We start from the raw sequence: 15,979 nt of genomic DNA on the forward strand, positions 1-15,979 counted from the left end.
ACTCCTTCACGCAATGTACTGTGGGTATTGTGGTTCCTGCTTCTCTCCACCGTCTTTACGACGAGGGCGGAAAATCGGCCCCAAATAAACCACAACTCCCCTGATCCTTTAGGCCGGCCACCACCTCCACGCCGCGCAAGCGCATTGGCGAGAGCTGGTTTTTGAATCAGCGGCGTTGTTATTGACGCCATATTGCTGGTGTGGAAGAGTCACAGAGAGACGCGCGACGGCCACCGCCGCAGTCATCGCTCTTCATCGGCGGCTCTAGGCCGGGTAGCCTCCCGTCAAGCCGCCCCCACCGGCCTAGACACCCTCCCGGATACGACCCGGGGCGGATTTGCCGCGGGCGGAGCCTACAAGTCCAGCTGAGCCGGGCCCAAAGCTCCGGGCCGCTCCCTGGAGACGCAGGCGGAGCCGGCGGCCGGCAGGAGAAAGCCGAAGCGGCGCAGAGCGGTGGCGACCGGGCGTTTGAGAAGACCCGGCACTTCGGGAAGCTCTCCTCTTCCTCCGCAACCCCCGTGTCAGTCCTTCTGGCCGCTCCTTCGGTGCGAAAGGCCCGGCCGGCTCAGCTGCTGAGCCCCTTCTCCTTTTTCCTCCTCTTCCTCTTCCTCCGCCCTCCCTCCCCTCCCCCCACGGCTCGGCCATGGCGTGCGGCGCGACCTTAAAACGGACTCTCGATTTCGACCCTTTGCTGAGCCCGGCCTCGCCGAAACGACGGCGTTGCACTCCATTGTCCGCCTCGGCCGCCGCCGCCTCTTCCTCTTCGGCCTCTTTTGCCTCGTCCCCGCAGAAATACCTGCGCATGGAGCCTTCGCCCTTCGGGGAAGTGTCCACTCGCCTCACCACAGGTAAAAGAGGGGTGGGGCCGGGGAAGGGGCGTTGGGCGAACGAGTGAGGGGGACGACAAGAGACAGTCTCGGAAGCCTCCTTCCCCTCCGAATGTGGGGGGGGGGTGTCGGGCCCGGCCTTTCCTTTCCCACAGAAGCCGTCGCCACCCTCCTTCCCTTCCCCCCCTTTTTTTCTTTTTACTTTCGCCGCGGTGTCGGCACAATGGAAATGGCCGCCCTCCCCGCGGTGGGGGTGGGGAAGTGGCAAATACGGGAGAGGCCCCCGAAGGGGTTCGTCCTGGGCTGGGAGGAGGAAGAGGAGGACCACGACTGTCGGCCTTTCTTTCTGCGCCGGTTTGAGAGGGCGGCGGCGGGGGGGAGGGGAGAAATACGCTTCCCACCGCCGCACCTTTGCCTCCCCTTGGGAGAAGGCCGGCCTGGGCGGTGCGAGAGGTATTGGTGCGGCGGGCGAGAAAGAGGAACTGGGGAGTTATCGCGAGGGAGAGGCGGTGCTCTCCTCGGCCGAGAAAGGCTCGAATGCAGCAGCCCCTTTCTCCTCCTCCTCCTCCTCTGCCCTTCCCCTCCTCCCCCCCCGCCGGTCTCTCTGCCCTTCTTGGATCCCCTCCCGGTGCGGGCGACCGATCGATCGGTTTGCTGGAAGCCATTAACTCCGGGGAGTAGCGTGAGCTCCTTTGCCTGGGCTTATTATAGACGGAGGGGGCGATTTCCCCGAGCTTCGCAGCGCAGGAGGGGCGGACCTGGTCGGGGTCTGCCATCAATCACCCCACTCCAGGCCGTTTGGGAAAGGGGCCGGGCCGCCTTACAAGACGAGAGGACAGCTGCCTTCCCCCTTCCTCTTTAGCTTAGGATTTTAAGGCCGAGAGTGCCCACGTTTCCTGAAGCTTAGGGATAAAGGGTGTGTTTAGAGTAGCAGCTAAGATTAAGGTGGGTTATATGTCACACAAAGACAAATTAGTGGCAAAACCGAGGCTTGCTGGGTTGTCCCTCTGAAGGTGAGGATTACCTCACCTTACCTCACAATGTGGTTTCTCATAATGACTGTAAATGGCCTTTTCTCCAGTATTGTTTTCATATCTCTCTGCTTTTAAGAAAAACCTTTTTTTCCCCCTTTTCACACTGCTACAGTTCTTATTCCATAATTATCTAAAAGTGTACTTGCCTGTTGGGAATGTTGATTTTGCATCAGTTCATGAGATAGATGCATTGCCATATTAGTAAGGAGTGACACTGTACAAATATGCTTACATAGTAAATTCTTTTGACATGAGCATTAGACTGTGGAAATGTCTTTGATTTTGAAGGATGCTTTTTTAATGGACATTTTAAAATTATTACAACGTCAAGAGTTTATGATATTCATCTATTCTCCTGAGACTTCAGGTTACAATCTGAAATATTCATATCCTGGCCTATAAATTGAGTAAGCAATTGGTACCCCTAAACTCGGGTGAACTTTAGCCTACTTTCAACATTCTGCAAGCAAATATTTTGATTCTTCCTTGGCATTTGAGGAAAAGGATTAGATGATACAGCACTGAGCATTTATTTAGTATCCCATCAAATTTACCTGCTACTGCTGAATTTAATGGGATGCTAGAAATGCTGGAATATTTCCTGAGTGAGCAGCTTTTAGAGTCAGTGGGACAAGTTATGTATCTTCATCATTGTTATAAAGTAACCATTGTTAAAACTAAATGCAACCAACTGTTTATTACCAGATAAAATGAGTGACTTCACTGAAAGTAGAAAGAAATATTCATCTTAATGAATATTTAATGTAAGTAAGGGTTTAAAATTGATTCAGTGCAGTGGACAGCTAGGCATCTCAAGTCATTAAACAGCTTGCAGTCATTGGAAAACACACTTTTGAAACATAAGGAGCTCCTGGAAAAACCTATTAAAGAATAATGCTGTTGAAAGGTATAAATGGGTGGTTGGCTAAGCTAAGCAATGCCATTTAAAATAGAATATAGACAGGTTAATTGTGCAGAAACAGCCTTGTAGTTAAATATTTAATAATGAGGTTTCTAAGATCCTAATTAAGACAGGAGATCAATAATTCCACACACATACACATAATTTTGTATTGTGCAAAATCTGTCACTCAGATATGTTCCTTTGAAGTGTGTGTTCACAATATATGAATACATTTTCAATTTTTCATTTTCTTTCTGCCTAAAAAAATGCTTGCATCATGTTAAAAAATCTATGATGGTGTAACATTCTGATCTAATAAAGATAGGCATATATTTAAACTAATGAGAACTGATATAGTTTGTTGGGTAAAGATAGGGAAATCCTAAGTACAAGCCCCTCTACTCTGCTGCTATGAAAACTTAACTGAGCAGCTTTGAAATGTCCATTCTCTTGGTTGAACCTATCTTGCAGGAAAATTTGCACCTGAAACATCTTTGCTGTGGAAGAATAACAGTGTTATTGCCTAATGAATCATAAGAATCATAGAATAAAAGAGTTGGTGGGGTCTTTGTGGTTATCTAGTCTAACCCATGTCTAATGAAGCATTCTACTACTTGTAGCAGGGGTGTCAAACTCGCAGCCTGGATGCTTCGTGTGCTGGCCACGCCCATCTCCATTTTAGCGAAGGGGGAAAGTGATGTGTCGTGGCAACAACATGTCATAGTTTGACACCCCTGACGTATAGCATCACTAGAAATATTTTAATTGTTAATTGTGGTGTGTCAACATTTGTATTTACAATTTTCAGTGAGTATTCTGTAGATTTTTATAGAAATGTGTGGTGTTCCTTGTTGATGAATCTGTTATAGCATGGCTTTAGTTTGTTAATACTAATTTCTGATAACTTGATATTTGAAGAATGATAGATACTGCAGAATGCCTTTGGCATATTTCATAGTTTGTTGCTAGCTGTCATACTTCTATTATGGGGGCAGTTGATAGAAAACAGATGTCACACAAAACACAGGTGCTACTATTTGTATTACTATTTGTAGTGCCTACAGTTCATATCTCATTAAACATTTTAGAAAATTTCTGTATCACATGTTTATTTTCAAGGCAGAGTCTATAGATTCAGTGGACAAAATAATGTTAACCACAACTCCCAGAATATCCAGGCAGCTTTGCCAACAGTGTGGAATGCTGGGAGTTCTAATTCAATGATTTACAATACTTCACTTAAATAAATAGCACAAGCACCCTTCCCCCATAAAATAGGTCAGTTTTAAAATGATCAATACAACTTTTGTAGTTAATAAAATATATACTAAATTATTTCCCAATTGTAAGATCTTTAAAATGTTGTGTATGGAAAATATGCAGTGAAATATATTACATTTTTGTGCATTACCTAGAGGTAAGTTGTTTAACAGTAGGACTAGCCTATGTGTAAAATATAGGATTATATGCTAAAGTAATTGAAAGTTTTATTTAAAAATGAACATGATTATATTTGTATTACAGTATATTTATTTATTAATGGGTTCTTTTCTGTGCCTTAACTCCTTCAATTTTATTGTGGAAAGTAGAGAATTTCAGAGATTTGAGGTACTTGGGGAAAGAGAACTAGAATGTAAATTCAATAATTATTTATTTTGCTGGATTTGTAAGGCCACCTAATCAAACTTAAGACTGTTTTTCATTTAACAAAATATAAAATTAATACATTTGTATCTTTATTTACGACACTTGTACAATACCTTTCCCCAAAAGATCAAAATAGGGGTGTGCTATGCTGTCATCAACAACTTTGAAAGGTTGGATTATACTGATAAGTGCAAAGTCACCAAGTAAACATCATAGCTCAGTAGGAATTTAAATCTGAGTTTCCTGAATTCTCAGTTTTACATACATACATACTCATTCCACCATGTGGTTCCATTTCCAACTAAATAACCTTATAATAGATTACTAATCATTTCATTGCAGCTACAATCATATGTGGGGTATATACCTGGAATAATCCCATGATTTACTCAGGAACTTAAAAGAAAATATACCCAGAATTGAATCATTTCTTGTGTAGTAAGAGAATTTTGACTTAGCACACTCTTGATACATCCATTTTAATGAGAACCATATAGTGCAGTATAAAGTTTTTAAATTACTAGATGGAGGCTTACATTTATTTAGAATATAGCTATTTCAAAAATTTTCACAGTTGCTCGACTTTGAACATTTAAATTATGTAGTGAGAACTGTTTTAAACTACTTCACATATGTCCATTTATCATTTGATGACTTAAATGTATGACTGAACCATCATAGGGCATATTTAGAATGTTGGAATAATTACTGCCAAGATTCAGTGTTAATGGACTTGGCTTCCATTCATAAATGCTTCTGGCAACCTATGTAGTCATATGAGCCAAAGTCTTAGGACATTGTTCCAGTGAATTGCTTTTGCAACAACATTTTAAAAATTGGCTTGGTTGAACAATAGTCCCCTAGTACTTTGTATCCCAATATTGGTGGTGCCTTATTTGAAAAGCTGAAAGCCTTGTACTTCACAATAAAAAAATAGTAAAGTTAGTTAGAAATATTATTGACGTGTTGATAACGGTATTTGCCTTTATTATGTGAGATGCACCATACTTTGTGTCAACTTGAAAAAGTGTGTAGATATTATGTCAGTTGATTTTTTTTTTACCAGTTTAAGTCTCCATAGAATATTTTAAATATCCTCTCCAATATTTATTTTATTCCAAAAGTAAAATTATGTATTTAATATCTAACTTAAATAATATCAGAATGATAATAATTTGGGTTATATATTAAAATCTTTTTCCTAGATTTCCTTTTTCTTAAAAATTAAAATCCGTACTAAACAAAATACTGGCTATTGTGCTAGTATGATTGACATGAATCCACCTCACAAAGTCAGTTCTATGTGTACTGCTTGAAGCAAGAATAGTCAGTATCAAGGATGCTATACCTGGAAGAGCACTTGATTGTCTTGAAGAACTAATATGTCTTGTTGCTGTATATACACTGATTACTAAATAATAATGACACTTGTAATAATAGTGTAACATACATTGAAAATGTCAAGCTATTTATGTGTCAAAGGGAAACTGAGGTTATAGATGGCAAAATAATAGGCATAATGTGGAAGTGGTGCTGTTTACATTATTGTGATGGAACAATGATTACATTATTGAAATGGATCAATGTTGCATCATATTTCATTGAGTCACTAGAAAATTGGGGTATGATATATTTGAATAAAATATATTATGAGAAGACATCAGTGTCAGATTAGTCTGTAGTTTCTCCTTTCCCCACTTTTTTTTAAGGAGAATAATTTGTCTCCTTCAGTAATTTGGTTCTTCACCATATATCCAGGAAGCCCTCAATATTGTTCTTATCATTCTTTAGCAATCTTAACTCATTTCAAGCTTTTGCCTTCCTGACATTAGCTTTGCCGATCCTAATGTGTTCCCTGTTGATGGCAAATCTGCATGAGCATGCATATTGTTTAAGCTCATTATCTAGCAGCATTTAACAACAGTCTTATAAAGGAAATTGAAAGGATTTAATTCAATACACTTAAATAGTTAAATTATTCAAATTCAGATAATTCAAACCACAATACTTTAATTAGTTAGGAAGATTTTATTCTCATTTATAGTGAAAATGCATCTTTGATAAAAATTTAATATAAATTCATCAACATTCAGAATTTTGTTTCTCCAGTGTACTGGAAGAATGATGATGATGATGATGATGATGATTAATAATAATAATAATAATAATAATAATAATAATAATAATAATAATAGTAATAATAGTAATAGTAATACAAGTTAAATCAACTTAAATTCCAAGATGAGAATTAATAGTTTTGCAATTATATATAGGACAACAACCATCTTTAAAATTGTATTATGTTTTTGTTTTCTGAAGAAAGGTAATATTTAACAAAATCTTGATAAGCATTTTTTATTTTTTTTTAATAATCATCCCCCTTGGGGTGTATCTTAAAATACAAGTTAGATTTTGGTAATAAATTATTCCTCTTTGATAAGAGGAATACAAGATTTATTGCTTTTTTCTGAAAAGAAAATAACAGGTTTACTGTAATTGTATTTTGAATGTATTCCAGATTTTTTGTGTACCAGTAGAATTGTCTATTGCTGATAGAAGTTTGGTCACTGGAGTTGTGTGGCTTTTAAAAATTTCATCAGCAATATTTAGCCCTGTGTTGGAATATTGACCCTGATAATTGCATATTTCAGTGGTCCAAGTGAGAAAATCAATGCTATGGTTCTTTTCAGATGAGAAAACAGGCTTAGAAAAAGTATTCTTTTTTATTTGGGATGATGTTTTCAGGATTTGTTCTGCTTGTCAGCTCAAGTTTAATTTGTTTAAAAGGATCTTGATTTATATTTTTAAATCACGTGGATCCTGCAACAATTGTGATAGCCAGCAGTCTTAAAACAATAGCAAGTGTTACATCAAATACATTTTGGGAGAATTAATTTAGATTTCCCTGTTTTGTTCAGGACACCTGCTCCAAACTAATTACATTTATAAAGCACCAAATTCTATTGCTATATTAATGGAATACTGCAATCATGTATGCTTATAATCATTTCTTTGGATTTTTTAAAATCTCAGATGAATTTATTATCGCTGACAAAACTGTATACTAAACATTTTGATGACATACTTCAGGATAAAAGCTTTTTCCTCAAATTCAGGAATGTAGTCTGTTCGTCATTTTGTTTTACTTTATTTTTGAAGTCATAGTCAAATTTTTACCCCTTTTCCAGATGTACTTCATCATATACTGTCTTTTAGTTGATGTTGCACTTTTACAGCAGTTTGTTAACTGTTCTCATATTTTTAGTACCCTAGAATATAATTACAAATTACCTTTTGAATTCTAATCATTTTCTAAACTATCTCAGAACCTTTTAAAATCCATTTTCCATTTTTATAAAATAGTTTTATTTTATTTAAAAAGTCAATGATTTTTATATGCCCTGACAGGAAATCTATGGAAATGTTACTGATGTTGGAATAAACTGTGAGCCTGATTTGATGAAGGCATATTTAATAGATTTGTGATCAAGTTGAAACCAGATTCTTGCAAGTTGGTAGCTTTTCTACAGTAATTATTAAAAAAAACTGTAGAACTGCTAATCCCTTTTAGTAGGAGGAATTGCAGCTGCTATCATGGGACAATTAAGGGGGAGAATAAGATTCCTGCCTTTAGCAGTGTGGATAGAGTACACTTCAATAATAAGTGTAGATTTGCTAATAATATTAGCAAGGGTGGCTAGTTGGTGCCTTCAAGCTTCATGTTGCTGATTTGGATATCCTTATGTCCACTGTAGTCTCCAATGCCCCATAACTGAACTTGTTTGCCTAAAAAGTTCATTATTGTAAAATAGTGGCTCACAGTTTTCTAAGTATAGAGATTTCCTAGCTAGAAGATTGTACACCTGAGATTGTTTTTACTGTTTTTCTTTCTTTCCCCCTTCAGTATTTTTTTCTGGGTATAAATGTATACAATTATTTATTGAGTTTAATTGTTAAACTAAGCTTCCGTTGGGAAAGGCTGTAAGAATGAATAAGAGTCCATAGCATGAAGAGTTGTTGGTAAATTGAAAGAGTTAGCAACCATGAGGTGTGCATCTGGATTCCAAAATAATATATTGGAAAGAGGCAAATTTTTATGTGAATTGCAGGGTATAGACCTCCAAATGATAAAATTTTATATATAATAATTTAAAGTAATGTGCTTTTTGTTATATACTTAGTGCTAGGTATAATCTATTGGCAGAATAAAAATATGTTTCTAAGTTTTCTGTGAAGCAATTAAATGTTCTTGGCGATATAATAGGCATGCAAAAATATACTTGTTTGGTCATGAACAAGAAAGATTCTCAAATAACAGTGGTACCTTGGTACTCATCCTTAATTTGTTGCAGAAGTCAAACAAATTTTTCCCATAAGGAATAATGTAGTGAATCACATGGCAGCTGACACCGACAAGTTCTAGCTTGTGGCTTGAGTACCCAACGAGTACCAGTACAAAATTTTCATGTCACAATGGGTTGAGTACCAAATTCAATGAGTTTCAAAGCAGTTGAGTACCAAGGTACCACTGCAATACAATAATGGTTGCTTCTGTAGACATTCTGCTTTGGATGAGGGAAAAGACAGTGCTGAATTTTCATAGCAGAAATAATATAGTAGCTTTCAATACAAAATATACTTGATTGCTCTTATTGAAGATATGTATGCAGCGAACTATTAGAGATAGTCCTGGACTTAGTCCATAATTCAGTCCAAAATTTCCATTACTAAGCAAGACAGTTATTAAGTGAGTTTTGCCTCACAAGTGAATCAATGCAGTTGTTAAGTAGTAACACGGTTAAGTCAATTCCCCATTGACTTATTTATTTATTTAATTTATATTGCCGCCTATTCGCCCATGGTGACTCGAGGCGGCTTACACAATGTAAAACCATATTTAAAATAAAAACAATAAAAACTAACAAAAAGAATCAAATAAATTAGTAAAGTACAATAGAACAAAATTTGGAAAAACAAAAAACAAAACAAAAAATCAAACACCAACTCCCACTCCCCTCCCCGACGACAGCAGATCACACTAGCCACCAGATGGGCTCCACCCCTCTCTGGGTTCCCCAGGCCCGCTGGCAAACCAGGTCTTCAGTGCCTTTCGGAAGAGTGTTAGTGAGGGGGCCATTCTAATATCGGGGAATGGTGTTCCTGAGAGACGGAGCCACCACTTTGCTTGTCAGAAGGTTGCAAATGGTGAACACATGACCCCAGGACACCGCAACTGTCATAAATACATGCCAGTTGCCAAGCATCCAAATTTTGATCACATGAACATGGGGATGCTACAAAGGTCATGTGAAAAATGGTCATAAATCAGTTTTTTCAGTGCTGTTGTAACTTCAAATGGTCACTGAATGAATGGTTGTAAGTCAAAGATTACCTGTACTGCAAAAACTGTGGATGCTTCTGTAATGTAACGTAACTATCCAATGGAACAATATTATATACATGTAGGAATAAAATGTGCGTTTTATACCTTTCTTGGTCTCAAATCTGGAAAGATATATGAATTATGTTTTCACTAGTGTTATGTTGTAGAAGGAAGACATAGGTATTGGTTATGTTCTGCTAATTGTCTTGCTATTTTCTAGGGGAAAGCATCTATCAGTGGGCGTAATGCTGTTTTCTTTATCTCCATCTATATCTTGCAGCTATATGAAAGATGTGAATAGGGTTGGAAATTGTAGTATGATTTTTAGTTGATAATTTGAATTGATAAGTTAAACTTCTGAAACAATTGACACTACCTTTAATGCCATTCATTAGAGTACTTTCTCTTAGTTTAAATTGTTTGAAATGATTGAGTTAGAATTCATAATCATATTCAATATATTTCTTTTTTCTAGAGCAAATTCTGTACAATATAAAACAGGAATACAAACGCATGCAGAAGAGAAGACATCTAGAAAACTTTCACCAAACAGATCCTTGTTGTTCTACTGATGCACAGTCACAAGCATTTCTCCTTTCTGGACCAGCTTTGCCAGGTGAAGATTTTAGAATTTGAGTCAGATTGTGTTTTTCTCTAAACAGAGAATCAAAAGAATCACAGTGCTGTATTATTATTACTAGAATGAGTTTAAGCTATAATGTAATGACGTTTATCCAGCTGAATAGATACTGCTTGCAGAACAGGTTTTGGTGTTCCAGCAGCTTGAGCCATCCTTTCAGTGTTAGAGATCTTCCAGAACACACTTGTAGGGTAGGCTGGTGCAGTAATGAGAAAGAAAAGAGACACAAGATCTTTTTTCATTTATTTTATTTCCAGTCTGTTAAATTTACAGGTTTGAGATAGTTTACAGTATAAGCAAAACAATATAAACCACATCAACAAATCTGATTAAGCCCAAGAATTATTAGTTTCCACATACATGCAGTAGAAAGATCTTGAGGGCCTGTAGGTTGGGGACATCATCACCTTGGAAGGCAAAGCAATGCATAAGATATGGCCACCAATGGGAAGGTTCTTCATCAGTCTTCACAGTTACTGTCTTAATGTTATGCAACTTACAACTTCAAATTTTTACAATATTTAGGTTCTTGGAGTAATATTTAAATTATTAACAATGTATAATATTTTAGTTATATCCTTTCCCCATCTTTTGTTGAATGAATTTTGCATGATAAATGGACTTGGAATAACCCATATTTTATAAATTCAGAAATGAATTGAATTGATCTTTCATTTTTTGGGAGTAACTCTTAACGATGCTAAGCCTCACTGGAAAGAAAAATAATTTTACTAATTGCTCAAGCTTTTTAACTATCCATTGTCACTTCCCTGGGAACATTGCTATGAGGCTGCCTAATCGTGGTTCAATCAAGGAGAAGCAATGTAATCTGGTTGTTTCCGTGCTAGATTAACACTGGGAAGATCCATGTTCTAGTTCACCTTCACCTGTCAAAGCTGTTTTTGAGCTAGCCACTTGCTCAAACCATTTTACTCTATGGTATGCCTCCTTAAGCTTCTAGAGAAAATGCAGGATGTACATCTAATAAAATTAATATAGCTGATGTAATGGGGCTGTGAGGGGAAAGAAAAATTAGTGAGATCTGTCCCCCCTTTCCTATCTTTAGGAGGTCATTGGGGAGTGAAACTCATGAGAATTCTGGGTCATATTCACTTTTAGCCATTTGTAAATAAAACATCTGAATGGGAAATTTGACATGTCTACCGTTACTACATCTGATGGGCCTTTATTTATTTATTTAGAAAAGTTATATTGCCGTCTACTCACAGCAACATACTTCTATAGTTCTAACGTGTGTGTGTGTGTGTGTGTGTGTGTGTGTTCAGGTGAGCCTTCAAGTCAGTTTTTTACTCCTAGTGACTGCTTAAACTAGTCCCTGCAGTTTTTCTGAGCAAGGGTTTTTGAAGGTAATTTACCACTGCTTGCTTTCTAGGCTGAGAGTGACTGACCCAAGGTCATCCAGCTGGCTTCTGTCAAAGGCAGGACTAGAACTCATGGTTACCCAGTTTCGAGTCTGGTCGCCTTGTTCACTACAATAAGATGGCTCTATAGTTATAAAAATTACTGATTTTAATATATAGCCAATATATAATTCAGAGGCTTGTACTTAAAATGTACTAAAGCTAGTGGGCTATAAATGCAGTCATTTTAATTAGAATTTAAGTTATATGATTGTAATCTGATTCTGAAAGTACTTTAAAGTGAACTATTATCTGCATTAATCTAGAAGATGCCCTAAAGCATACTTGAATTACCTCTGGAAATAATTTGTTCAAAGGTACTTCATCTGCAGCGTCACCACCACTGAAAAAAGAACAGCCCCTCTTTACTCTCAGACAAGTTGGAATGATCTGTGAACGCTTGCTCAAAGAACGTGAAGAGAAAATTCGTGAAGAGTATGAAGAAATCTTGACCACAAAACTTGCAGGTATGATAAAAACAAAATGTAAGTCAGCTATTTTTTTTCCATCCTGTTGCTTGGCTTGTTGATATGAGTTGTATGACTACATATTTCTGGGTGGCAATTTCTATACTTTACTCTAGTTTCAATAATGACCTTTCTTGCTTTGCAGGAAGAGTATGATTAATTTACACCACTTAACTTTGAAATCATTTAGGTTTTTTTAGATGTTTTTAACTATCTTTAACCACACTTAAGATTAATGTTTAGGAATTCTGAATGTTCTTAGCTAACATTTGGTAGCTTCTAGGTTGCCTGCTTCTTAGCTTGACAAATTACAGTTGATGAGGATGGAGAGGAAGATGGGATACTATAAGTATCAGCACTCTGTATTAATTCACATTTTGAGAAGCATTTGATTAATATTAAGATACCATCAGTAACTACTATATACGCTGCAAGTTTCCTTACATTTTGAGTATCATTCACTAATAACAAGGATGCCAATCACCTGTTTCAACTTTCGTTAAGTCACATAAGGGTAGAATCTGGGTTTTCGTTAATGTAGAGCAGAGGTGTCAAACTCAAGGCCCATGGGCCAGATGTGGCCCGTGCGGTGCTTAGGTATGGCCTGTCCTGGAAGCAGCAAAGGACCGGCCCACAGTACCTCTGCCAGTGGAAACTGAACTTGGGAGGCCATGTGTGATACTCCTGGGCTCCGTTTTCAGCCACGACAGCCTCTTGCAACCCTCTGCCAGCGAAAACTGAGCTCGGGGAGGCTGTGCCTGGCCCCCTGAGCTCCATTTTTGCTCGCAGAGGGCTGCAGAAGGCTATCGTGGCTGAAAACGGAGCCCGGGTGGGCCGTCATGACCGAAAACGGGAGTCTCAAGTGATGTCAAGCTGGCCATACTTCCCTTGTCATGCCTTCCGTCCCCCCGAGGTCAAACACAATCCTGATGCAGCCCTCAATGAAATTGAGTTTGACACTCCTGATGTAGAGAGTGAACTATATCTCCTTTTATATGAGAAGGTTTCAATTGTACAATAGGGCATTCTCCTCAGGGATGATTTATCCTTGTGGAAAATGAAGGAAAGACACAACTGTTACACCAGCAGTTGAGAAATTTGCATATATCCATATATTATATGCAGTGGAAATGTTATTGAGTGAAAATATTTTAGTCAAATCTTGGTAGCATACTATTAGCCTTTTCTGCATAATTAAGAAAATAATTTTCAGTGCTAACCAAAATGTAATAAAATACTGCGGCATTATGTCCCTAGGCTATGCCACTTGTGACCCTTTGAGGTCATCCAAAATATGCAGCCCTAGACTGGAGAAAATGCTTAATTGTTTAGTCATAATACTGAAGGAGCTGATACAATATGCATAGGGTAGTGGTTTATTTTCATGAGGGAAGGCAATTCATCATCCCCTTGACATTCACTCAGCATTTCTTCAGATTATACCACAACCTTAAAAACAAATTTTAAAGGCACATGGAGTAAAATAAGATTCATGTTTCAGCTAGCACATTCATCTGTGTATGCTAAACATTGAATTCCATCTCTGGATGCACTGTTGAAAATAAAGGATATTTTCCTTGTGTTTGTCTTGTAAAGAAGCACTTTTATATATGGTACCTTACTTTAAATATTCCTTGATCACAGAACAGTATGACGCATTTGTGAAGTTTACGCATGATCAGATCATGCGACGATATGGAGAACAGCCTGCAAGTTGTAAGTATTTTAAGCTATCTTCCTTGATGTTAGATTTTGGTGGCTTGAGAAAGTAGATAGAATGGAGTGGAGTGGAATTCTCCACTTTTCTACTCTTCTTTCTAAGAGTAGAATCACCCCAAATGTGGAGTGATCTTCACAGGGATATAGTTTCAACTGGGTTCTTGCTGAGCTTTAGTTGTGTAAATTCTTTGGTTATATTATTTCTTGACTTGATTCTTTTTTCCTTTTCAGATGTTTCATGAATCATGTTTTCTGCATATGTGGGCAGCCCTGAAACCTAGTTCTGTTGTTGCAAGCTGTCCTTTAAAGACTTGCAACAATGCCATATTCCCTCTCCCCTCCCCACCTCCTCTGTATACACTGGTTATTTCAAGCTTTTGTCAGTGGCAACCACTCTTATGCAGCAACTGGTTTTGGAGTGCTCCCTGATGTCAGTACCACCTGGATGTGGACCTTTGCTACCTGTTAATACCAGTGGTCTCATTTGCTGTATCATTACAATTTGGCTTCTGTTAATAAGTTTGAAAAGTAAAAGGATTAAAACTGGTGTATTAGAACTCTGCCCTTAACTGGTTGTGTAAATAAAAGTGTAGAATGACACTTCTGACTGAAGTTAGTGTGGTTTTCATAACTGTGCACTACAAAGTTGTATTCACAGTTAAATTAGAATGGAATCCCTGGACAACTTCTAAGCAAATAGCCCACAGTACTGCCTGTGAAATAGTGAAGGAGGGCATTTTTGTATTCCATGATTTTTGGGGGGGGTTAAGAATGGGTTTATATAAGTTCTCATTTTTGTAGGTTTTATTTATTCTATCAGTCTTTAACAAATGTTTATTGCTGCAATTTTTCAGTGTATCATTGTTTTACTGCCCTTGTAGTACTGGAATTTAGTTGAAAGAATAAAACATTTACTTCTAACCTGTGTTTTTACCTATATAAATGGCATTTTTGCCATCATTCAAATAAAATAGATGTGAGTGTACTAAATAAATCTTCTATGTTTAATATTTATTAGCCAATAGTTCAGAAAGAAAGGTATAGATACAAATGTTTTAGAAAGCTTTGTTGTTAAGGTTGACTGGCATGCAGAGGGCTCATTTAAGATTTTGTAGGTAATTTTGGCCCTCAACAAGCATTCCTTTCACATAAGTTGTATGAGCAAAGAGGGTATGGGCATGCTGCCTTCATTCCTCCATAGTTTTCATCATCCTCATATGTAGAAAAGTGAATCTTCACTGGAGAACCTCCTGTAGTCACAACCCTTTTTGTATTGTTCCTCATGGAAAAATCAAGCTTCTAAACTGTTAGCAAAGCCTTCACTGATACTGAAGGAAGGTGGTTTTTGCTTTTGCTATAGGCAGCCACCTTCCTGCAGGTGAGGCTGGCAGAAATTATGGGTGAAGCAGGTATAATCTCTTCATGTTCCTCTTCTCACAGGCATACCTTACATAATGAATATGCCTGAATATTTTTTTTTTTTTTTAAACAAGTTTTATTAATTTTTAAAACATACAAATTATCATTATTCATTACATGTTTAAACCTTTTCCCTTGTAAATTTAACAAGTCAGATAAATTATGATTCTGTTTTAAACCATTTCCATATAATATACCAAAACCTCTTATTCAATTTCTCTTTACTTCTCTTTACTCTTATTCAATATCATTATTATTATTTCATCTGTTTCTTTCTGACTTAGTTACCATTATTCTCATTCTATATTTCTACAAGTTTTACCAATTCTCCCCCAAAAAAGACATATACACACAACACACAAAACATAAAAAAAATATCTTTTGGAAAGTAACTTGGACCCAGGTGTCTCTCTCTTCATGGACTTCAATTATATTCATGCTCATCTTACATATCATTACTTATTTTATTTACCATTCTAAGCCTTCTATATTAACTTCTCCACATATTTCACACTTCT

The 15,979-nt window shown here is 37.5% G+C and overlaps 1 protein-coding gene across 1 annotated transcript; it reads left to right on the forward strand.

Annotated features, from left to right (window-relative positions):
• Positions 1 to 128: 128 nt before the first annotated feature.
• On the forward strand, positions 129 to 14,963 carry AKIRIN2 (akirin 2). The gene is made up of 5 exons (XM_026666544.2): positions 129 to 848; positions 10,271 to 10,411; positions 12,174 to 12,323; positions 13,968 to 14,039; positions 14,274 to 14,963. The coding sequence occupies exons 1-5, from the start codon at positions 644 to 646 to the stop codon at positions 14,282 to 14,284; spliced, it is 579 nt and encodes a 192-aa protein (XP_026522329.1). The 5' UTR covers positions 129 to 643; the 3' UTR covers positions 14,285 to 14,963.
• The last annotated feature ends 1,016 nt before the right edge of the window (positions 14,964 to 15,979 follow it).

Source organism: Notechis scutatus, chromosome 1, assembly GCF_049901735.1.
Source record: "Notechis scutatus isolate UNSWTSFEM ecotype Mainland chromosome 1, rNotScu1.2, whole genome shotgun sequence".
NCBI classification, from domain to species: Eukaryota; Metazoa; Chordata; class Lepidosauria; order Squamata; family Elapidae; genus Notechis; species Notechis scutatus.